Here is a 9,739-nt window from a genome sequence, read left to right as displayed (position 1 = left end):
AATTTCCTGAAATTGTCTCCTTTCTGGCTCTGGTTCACTGAGATGTCCTCTTTAAGGTCTTTTTACACAACGTCCATATGACGCAGACGTTTGCTCTGATAGATGAACAGCTTGAGCTCTGCTTTTCTGATCATATTTTTCAGATCTTTTGCATAGTTTTCATCAGGAAAAGCAGAGACTGAATCCAGAGGATCATGAATCTGCACATCTTCAGGCAAATGTTCTGTAAAGCTGTCTGAAATTGTACAAAACAAGTCAGCAGTCATGATCATTATACTTTTGGCACAAGGCTAGTTCACTAAAACTCTCAATCCTGTGAAGAGCAGCAGGAGGTTATTGTGCACAGTAGTGTCCAAGATGGGAAGCAGAATAACAGGTATGTGTACAGCAGAAACTCTCGATATACCTTAACAAGCTTCAGTTAGTCCAGAACGCTGCAGCCAGAGTTCTCACCAAAAGCAGAAAATTTGACCACATTAGCCCAATTTTGTGTACCTTACATTGGTATCCATTTATACTTTTTTGTGTCTGTGCTGTTATCCGGTGTTGACCAGAGGAGGATGGGTTGCCCTTTTGAGTCTGGTTCCTCTCAAGGTTTCTTCCTCCTGTTGAGGGAGTTTTTCCTTGCCACTGTCGCCAAGGCTTGCTCACTGGTGGCGTGAACCCGGATTCTCTGTAAAGCTGCTTCGTGACAACATCTGTATATCTCTATATAAATAAATTTGACTTGACTTGACTATATTCAGTGACTTCCCACAGACTAATCAGCCTTTTGGAAAACCCTTGCAGACATGAATGCATGTAATGCACAGGAAAGCTAGATATGAATCCTATACTAAGGCCAAAATATGGTGAGACCTACAGTGATGGTCCTCATCTGTCATTTGTTCAAAAGAAGCATCGGTTGTCAAGACAAAAGCTGTCTCTAGAAAACTCATTCGATAATGAAGATGCCTCCCTCTTTTGGGTACATTTGTCCCATCCATGGAAAGTGTTGTGGCCTTTTGTGTTGGTTAAGAATGAATAGGCAGGTTTATCACAGCTGAGCAGAGTCTTAAGGTCATTTTTTCCTTTACAGAGAAATCCATAATCTTCTAGATCAGCAGCAAAATTGCTCATGATTTGACTGTGTGATGTGGGTCTTGTTTTTCCACAAAAAATACCATCATAAATGGTGGAAGATGTGCCAAATTCAGTAACTTTCCCAATATTGGCCAGAAGTGCACTGTGGAACCTTTAAAAAGGGTTAATCTGTAAACTATTATTTGTAGACTTTTCCGTTTCTCAGTGAGAGACCACATTTCAACAGATGACCTTTCATTACTTTAAGAATTCCAGAATTAAAGTAGTGCCCCCTGCTGTTCGTCTGATATTATACCATCACTGTGTCCTTTAGACAGGTCTTCCATCTTCAGGGATTTCTGGATGATGAAGGAACAAAATACTCAACAAAGCTGAAAGAGCTACAAGGGAGATACAAATACTTCATTACTTTTGTTGTTTATGAAGTAGCGATGGTGTGTAGATGTTGTGAAGGACAACTCCGCTGATACTGTGTTGCTAGTAAAATGTTTATTACAAAGTAAAACAGCATCATATCAAGCACTATAAAGTACCTGAGAGGGGATCCGTGCCAATTCTAAATGTCCCCCCCAGAACAGCATGACCAACAGCTTATATATATGGTTCTTGTTGTTGAAACAGGAGACAGAATATATGGTTCTTTTTAAAATGATCTCATCTATTTGGAACTAAGAGAAGAAGGGAGAAAGTGAGAGGCCTACTTCCTATGGGGCTTTGGACCAAGGGGCCCCCCAATTTACATTCCTAACCCCTGCACAAACAGAGCACACAGAGAACTCCAGGCCCCAAATTCATGCTGAAAGAGTGTTTTTACCTTCTTCTAAAAAAATGCTCCTTTAAATATACTTCACTTTACTTCAGTATTTCTCTCACTTAATTCTTTTTAATTTGAATGATTACATTTCAAAAGAAGAATCTGCACTTTTCACTCTGTACATTTTCAAAACAGGTTCATTACTTATTTATCTATTTTATCTCTCTATATATGTTGTTGTTTATTTAGTGGCGATGGTGTTTAGATGTTGTGAAGAAAAACTCCGCCGATACTGAGTTGCCAGTAAAAGGGTTTATTACATAGTAAAACAGTATCATATCAAGCACTATAGAGTACCTGAGAGAGGATCTGTGCCAATTCTAAATGTCCCCTCCCGAACAGACTGACCAACAGCATATATATATGGTTCTTGTTGTTGAAACAGGAGACAGAGCATATGGTTCTTTTTAAAATGATCTCATCTATTTGGACCTAAGAGAAGAAGGGAGAAAGTAAGAGGCCCTCTCCCAATGGACCAATTCACATTCCTAGCCCCCCAATTCACATTCCTAGCCCCTGCACACACAGAGCACACAGGGCACTCCTAGACACTACCACCTCAACTTATTGAAAGAGTGTTTTTACCTTCTTCTATCAAAGGTTTCTTTTTAAAATATACTTCATTTTCCCCCCTTCGAGACTTCCTTAAAGTCTCGAAAAACAAACAAGTAGCTTATACATATTTGTAGTTGTAACTAAATAACAATTCTTCCTATAGCATAACCTTAGCAATGCAACAGCTTTCTGGAGTGTGAGAGGGAAAAAACCTGTCCGGCAGCTTATCATTCCTGAAATATCCCTCAAACAATCTAGACAGGAAAAATTCTCTCACGGCCCCTCTGCCTTAGGCGACCACATAAAGTACTCCAGACCACTTTAAAGGAGGTATTCTGACAAATTGTATATGGATATGACTTAAGCAAATACATATGGAAACCTCAGAAAATAAAATCAAAACAATGTCCACATTCAGGCTGGTCGACCCATCGGACCTTCCAATGGACCTTTCCCTGCCTAACACCCCTATCCCTAAGCATCCGAAAAAAGAAAAAAACATCTGAGGTCCCAATGTACTTACCCCATAACAGAAAACATCAGTCTTCAAACAATTAAACAAAGAGCATATTATAAATTTAAGTACTACTCATGCAATAAACAACTCAATCCAACTAGTATGTCTTACTAAGATTATCACTTTCTTATAAAAGTCCTCTATCAATATCACCCCTTACCATATGACATAACAAAATCCAATACTATGCAAATATATATGAAGGCATAAAAATGTATCACACTGCAACTCTTCAGCAGCGTCGACTCTCAGTGTAGTGTCGATGATGTGTTGACTCTGGGCATTGTATCACAGTGTCCTTATTTAAAGTCCTTCAGTCCAATCTTATTGTCCATGAACATCAGGGTCCCCAAAGATCCAGCCACTCTTGCAGTGGTCTTCCCCCAGCATTGTTCTTGAAGAAAAGAAAGAAAACCACCAACCAGTATCTTTTGCAAAAACAACAGATGCAAATTGAAACATCACATATGGGTTAACACCTTATAAGTAAATGTGAAATTCACAGTATCATACTTTCACATTATTCTCAGTTATAAATCCCCTTTTTCATTTCCCTCTGCTATCATCCCACTCTATAGTAAGAGACTACTAAATACCCTAAATAGTAAAAGAAATAAATGTTAAGATTATAATAAGAATAGATATTGAAAATGGACATTTCTCCATCAGTTCACCTTCTATCACCACTTCTTCGTCATCGTCTGTGTCAGTCCTATGTAATAATGGCATCTGAACCTGATCTCCAGGCATCACAACTCCAACCCATCTCAATATCATTGCCTTCGCAAAAGTTAACACCAATGTACAGCAACAGAACATCACACTCAAGGATATAAGAACTGCTACCATAATCTGAACCAACACTGCTCCCAATGGTCCTAATTTTTCCTGCAACCAAGCATTCGCCGACCATCCAGCTCCTTCCGATGGGCCAAACGCATCCCTTATATGCTTCAATGCATCTATGACACTAGTCATATTGTCAGAACTATCAGGAATCAAAGTATAACAAGCATCACCAGTTAAGTTTAGAGCCACACATAGGCCCCCTTGTTTGGCCAAAAGATAATCAAGAGCCATGTCATGTTTCAGCAATGTCAGTCTGTGACTCTTTTGAGTATTTGACAAGTATTCAAAACCTCTTATAGTCTCATTTGCAAAACCCTGTAGGGTGTAGGTAATATTATCAATGTGATCTGCCAAAAATGTCACCCCATACCATGGAAATAATCCTATACCCCACTTCTCTCCTAGGCTTATCCTCCAATGATAGGACTCCAGATTATGAAATTGTGCTAGTTCCCTTTTCTTCCTACTTCCTGAAATAGCCTCAGATTGAACCTCATCAGAAACTTTTCCCTTCTGGACAGTAAAAACCTCATATGGCAGCTTCAACATCGCCATATAACAGCATCCTATCCACCCATACGGTAGGAATATATATGCCTTATCACCACAAACCCACCAAATATCCTTAAAATTCCCTATAGTTACATTTCCCGGCAACTGTTGGTTCCGCACCATCAAAATTCTACTCAGTTTGCGATGTGGTACCTGAAAAGTCACTTTATACAAGTCATTCATAGCCTCATATTTACGCTCACCCAAGTCCATAATATAGTTGTTACAGTCTGATATCCCCATAAACTTTCCAGGCCCCTTATGAGTACCATCTGAACAAAAACAGTCTTTAGCCCCCACAAATTTCACTTCCAACGGATCAGGGACTGCTGTTATCATATTTTCATGCTGATCAAGTAAATTCACATATGGTAACTCTCCCAACCAAGAACAATTATGTTTAGGTCTAAACAGATGCACTGACAGGGCCATCACCTTATCTTCTGCTGCTTGCTGCTGATATAACAGCCACGATAATGCATATGATTGACATTTAGCACTTAATGGTTCTGGTACCGTCTCTAAAATTGAAGGCCATGTGCCTGGTGTTGGAACTTTCACCACACATGGACAATTCAGCTTCTTAACCGATCTTACAGAATGAGTTAACTGCTGGAACCATAAGTTCCTACCTGCCCATGGGTCTGCGATTTGTAACACCGAAGAATCAAATCCATATGCCTTCCACTTAGTTTCTCTCTTCTGTAATACACGATACTGGTTAGTCATGTCCTCTGGTGTCCAGTCAAAGTCAAAAAACCCCTCTTCCTCGTCTAAAATAGTCCTCTGAGCTGTCACAGATGAATCTGCATCATGCTGTTCCTCCTTCTGTTTTCTAGGTTCCAAAATCTCCTTACTACTATTTACACTAAGCTCTATTTTTAGCATAGGTTTCTGAGTTATATTTACTCTTTCTTTAAAATTCAATAATGTCATACCAGGTGTCTGTGTTATATTTACAACTTTCCTAGGTGACAGAGATGTTGTCACTGTTTTATTAGCATAGGTTGCCCTTAGCCCAACCTCACTTGTAATATTTCCCCCAGTAACAAAAGAAGAAATTGTCGCCTTCCCTGTAGTAGCATTCATCCCCTTCAAAATCGTAGCTAAAGTAACAGCCTGAATTGATGTATTAACATTCTTAGTTGTTTCCGGAGCTAAAGTAGTAAGCTTCCTCAATGTAATATTCACTCTTGGAGTGGTTGCTGTGGTGACTCTTGTAGCCACCCTGAAAATTCCAGAAGAACTCAAATCTTCTATCACAACCACTACCTTACGTGTTATATAACCCTCTCTCCACACATTTTGAAATGGAACAAATTTCAACTCTGGCTCAAAATAAGTACATGTGTATTCCCCTTGATCTTCCCATGTTACATTACGCACTAAAAGTGAACAATCATCTCTAACTTTTAACCACCTCCAGTCATTAAACAACAGATACTTCCTCTGATCACGAGGCACCATATCAACTTCAGGTCCTGTTAACAGCACATCTTCACCACGACTATTTTTCCACATAGGAGGATTATTACCACCCACATTAAATCTTCCACATCTACAGGGGAGAGAAACCGCTCTTCCTAACTTAGTTCTGACTACTGTCTGCAAAGGGGTTGATGTTGTCGCAATCATTTGAGGCGCCAACGTTAGTAACTGTGACATATTTATACCTTCAGTAACCTTCAATGCTAAAAAAGTAGAATTCCCTAAGGTCTTTTCAGCCCTAGTCCTCGTAACGTTTTGGTCTGACCCTTTTCCGAACTGGTCTTGGACTTCGTCGTCTAACTGTATCTCTGATTTCTCCCGCAGCGGAATCACAGTCCTTTGAAACCTTTGGCGCTTCGCTCTCCACTGAAATAGGCTCTGCTGTTTCTGGGACATGTTGAAAATCAATGTCACCAAATCTTCTTTCCTGTCCATTAACTGCAGAGTCATTTCTGGCATCATCAGAAAAGTACATAGAATCATCAACGTTGTCAACAACCTGGACACCCTCCTCTTCTGGATTTTGACTCTGGAGATCTGTATGCATCTCTTCTTCTTCTGCATGTTCTTCCCCATTTTCTCCTGGCTCTCTTGAGCCTTCAACATCTCTTCCCTGTAAGCGTGGCACCTCTTCCCTTGGTGCTTTAACACAATGCGATAAATGATACCACGTTGGAGACCCTTTAACCTGGACCGCCGTTCCCGAACTGCGAACAACTTCAAATGGTCCTTCACGGCGTTCGTTATACCACTTCCTTCTAAACACCTTCACGAACACCTTGTCTCCAGGTTGCACTGTGTTCCTCTTTTGCTCATCAAGCCTCTCCTGAGCTTCATCTTTTCTTTGCCTGTCAGAAACGTACGTATATATTCTTTTATGCAAATTAGCCATATATTTAACGTACGCTCGCATTTCATCTTCCAAAAGGGCTACGCTTGGACCCTTTCCACTTGTACGCAAACAAGGCGTTGGCATTCATCTTCCTGTGACCAACTCATGAGGTGTCATATGCAAATCACGCAGCTCACTTGAGCGACACACCATTAGCGCCAGCGGCAGTGCCGCTACCCAATTTAAACCTGTGTGCTGGCAGATTTTAACAATACGATTTTTCAGAACCCCATTCATTTTTTTCACAAATCCCTTGACTTTGCGGATGATAGACTGCACCAAGACGCTGTTTAATTCCCAATTTTTGCAAAATCAATTTCATCGTCTTATCCACAAACTCTTTCCCATTATCTGAGGATATCCGATCTGGAAGTCCCCACCTGCTTTCACAAGTCCTTCAATCAGTGGTTCAATCCCTCTGATTGCCTCTTCTTTCAGTGGATACTGGTTCTTCCAAGGAGGTTTAACTCCTGGTCGAAGTTCAACTTTCACTGGTTGGGCTGACTTCACACGTCCAATATCAGTACTATGCCGCGACCACAAACATTCTGGAACTTGTCGCAACATCTCTTCTTTCAAAGAGTCTGAATCCATCTTAACACTGCAAATTGACTCATGTGTCATCCGCACAGTTTGTGGCTGTCCCTGTCCTTGAGCAGTAATCATAATCTTAACAAACCGCTGATCCTTACTCCTCCAGATGGCAAGATTCTCTTTCACTGGTTCAAAAACAGCTTCCTCTGCTTCTACCATCATTTCTCCTATGTGCTTCTGCTCATATTCTTCAGCCACCAACAAAGTCACATGTGGCACACTCTTCTCAATGTCAAACTCTTTATCCAAATAATCATCTCTATCTATCTTCATAGCTGCTCCTTGTGGTCCCAAAATTATGCAGCATGACCGAAGCTGAACTTGCTTTGGTTGACAACTCAACCATTCCTCCGAGTTTGATTGAGCCGCATCCTTGAAATACTTGAGCGTGCAATGAAATGGATACTCTGGAAGCTTCGCATCAGGCATGTTCGCTACAAGAAACTTCTCCCACAACTTAGCTGGCTCCAAAAAATCTGCACTAAGATTTCCAATCCAAAATACTGAAGAAGCTTCAGTCGCCGTTGTCATCAATAATTGGTGAGCCATATCATCTGGCACTTCCACCAGACAGCCGTCAGGTGTACAATTTATTGTACAGTTCAATCTGCACAAAGCGTCTCTTCCCAAAAGTGCAATAGGTGCATGTTCTGATACCAGTATAGGTAAAGTCGTCTTCATATTTTTATAGCAGAGCTCAATTGGTTCTGTGAGAGGAATCAGCTGTTTCACTCCCTCAAACCCGATTGTCCGAATCCATTGGCCAGACATGGGGAGATGTATAGCTTCTTCAGGCCGAATACAGGTGAAAGCAGCTCCGCTATCCACCATCACTTCCAATGGTCGATTATTTACCTTCACCTTTATTGTTGGATCTCTCTCCGGCCCTGATGCTACCAGCTGACACCCCCCTCTCGGGTCCTCTGGGCACCTCTAGAATCCCGGTTCCGGACCCCTATAAGGGTTCACCGGTCCCCCAAATGGCCTTGGTTGGCCCCTGAAGCCTCCTCTGAAATTTCCTCTGAAATTTTCTCCTGGTCTGTTGCACTCACGAGCAAAGTGGCCAAACTGTCCACAATTATAACACACTTCTAAGGACTGTTGAAAATTTGGATTAAACCTTCCTCCTCTTCCTCTTCCTAAATTTCCTCGACCTCTTCCTCTCCAGGTCTGCGCTTGACCCAAAGTTGGCTGTGGGGGGGCAGCCACTGGAACCACCAACGATGGCTGAAACGACTGGGGCTGAACCTGATTCGACTGTGGTTGTGGTAATGGTTGATTTTGCGGAGACCAAAGCCTGCTTCTTCTCTTTCTTCTTGTTATCCACCAGTTGTATTTGATTCAGTTTTCTGAGGGTTTCTTGGTCCTGTTCTTTCTGGTCATGTTCCTTTTTCCTATATAGCTCCACTTGATGGGCTATGTGATCCGTATAAACACCCTTTGCCATACTTCCAAGACCAACCACCTCTGCCAGTTTACTCCTCACTGGTAGGGGCAGCCCCTTCTGTATTTTAGCTCGCAAAATTGACTGCTCCATTTGATTCAAATCCGGGTCATTTCCTGTAACATTTCTCCACACTTGATGGGCTCTTGACACATAGGCCCTCGGGTTTTCTTCCTGTCCCAGTGGCTCAATAAGAATATTATCAGGATGTACATTTGTCGGAAATGTGTCTCTCAGCGCTCTCCATACTCGACCTCTAATTGCAGAAAACAACTCCGGATCATTCACAGCAGTCCCCACATATCGATTAAGTCCTGCTTTCTGTAGAATCTCTTCCATGGCTGGGACTCCAAGGAGATTAGCCAAAAGTCTCTTAATATCTCCTATTGCAGGCTGTGTTCCCACCATGATCTCTTCCAACTTCGAAATCCAAGGATGTGCTCCATCCTGAAGAGTAGGTAACTTTTCAAGTATATCTGACATACTGTGTTTTGCCAAGGCTTGTATTCCAAGCTCTGTCCTCGGATGACCACTGGACACATCTTCTCGTGTGTCTTCCCTTTTCTTGTGCGCAATGCATATTTCACATCCAATTTTTGGGAGCCTCCTTTCCGCAACTCTTTCTTCTGAATTTGCAGCTCCTTTAATTGGTTCTCCAGTGCTTTTCAGCTTTCTGGTTTAATGGATTTATCCAAGTACGAAAGGCATTGATCTATACTTCTCTCAACCTCTCTTAAAGCTCTCTTTTTATCCTCTCCTATTCTGGTACTAGATGCCGCTGGAAAAAACCCTTTCGAAGACAAAAGACCCTCACTCTCTGAGTCTTCATCACTGTCTCCATCCTCGCTCTCGTTAGAACTATCATCTCCTAAGTCCTCTTTCCTCCATGTTTTATCTCCCCTCTGTTCCGCTCTCATCAATATTCGCCTGACTGCAGGGTCATATCCACCC

General features: G+C 41.6%; 1 protein-coding gene across 2 annotated transcripts; it reads right to left on the bottom strand.

Moving 5' to 3' along the window:
• Positions 1 to 3,210: 3,210 nt before the first annotated feature.
• On the bottom strand, positions 3,211 to 6,482 carry LOC118817010. 2 transcript variants are annotated; one of them, XM_036583652.1, is made up of 2 exons: positions 5,144 to 6,482; positions 3,211 to 5,112 (listed from the first exon to the last, which is right to left on the bottom strand). In XM_036583652.1, the coding sequence occupies exons 1-2, from the start codon at positions 6,462 to 6,464 to the stop codon at positions 5,096 to 5,098; spliced, it is 1,338 nt and encodes a 445-aa protein (XP_036439545.1). In that variant the 5' UTR covers positions 6,465 to 6,482; the 3' UTR covers positions 3,211 to 5,095. The 2 variants fall into 2 exon arrangements, with proteins under 2 accessions (XP_036439545.1, XP_036439544.1); XM_036583651.1 differs by having other exon boundaries at positions 5,144 to 5,190.
• Between the last annotated feature and the right edge of the window lie 3,257 nt (positions 6,483 to 9,739).

Source organism: Colossoma macropomum, unplaced genomic scaffold (genome assembly GCF_904425465.1).
Source record: "Colossoma macropomum unplaced genomic scaffold, Colossoma_macropomum, whole genome shotgun sequence".
NCBI lineage: Eukaryota > Metazoa > Chordata > Actinopteri > Characiformes > Serrasalmidae > Colossoma > Colossoma macropomum.
This window is presented reverse-complemented; position numbering and strand designations above follow the sequence as displayed.

Excerpts from the sequence above, each read along its gene's own strand:
- LOC118817010 (XM_036583651.1), bottom strand. The coding sequence starts at position 5,099 with ATGACTAACCAGTATCGTGTATTACAGAAGAGAGAAACTAAGTGGAAG.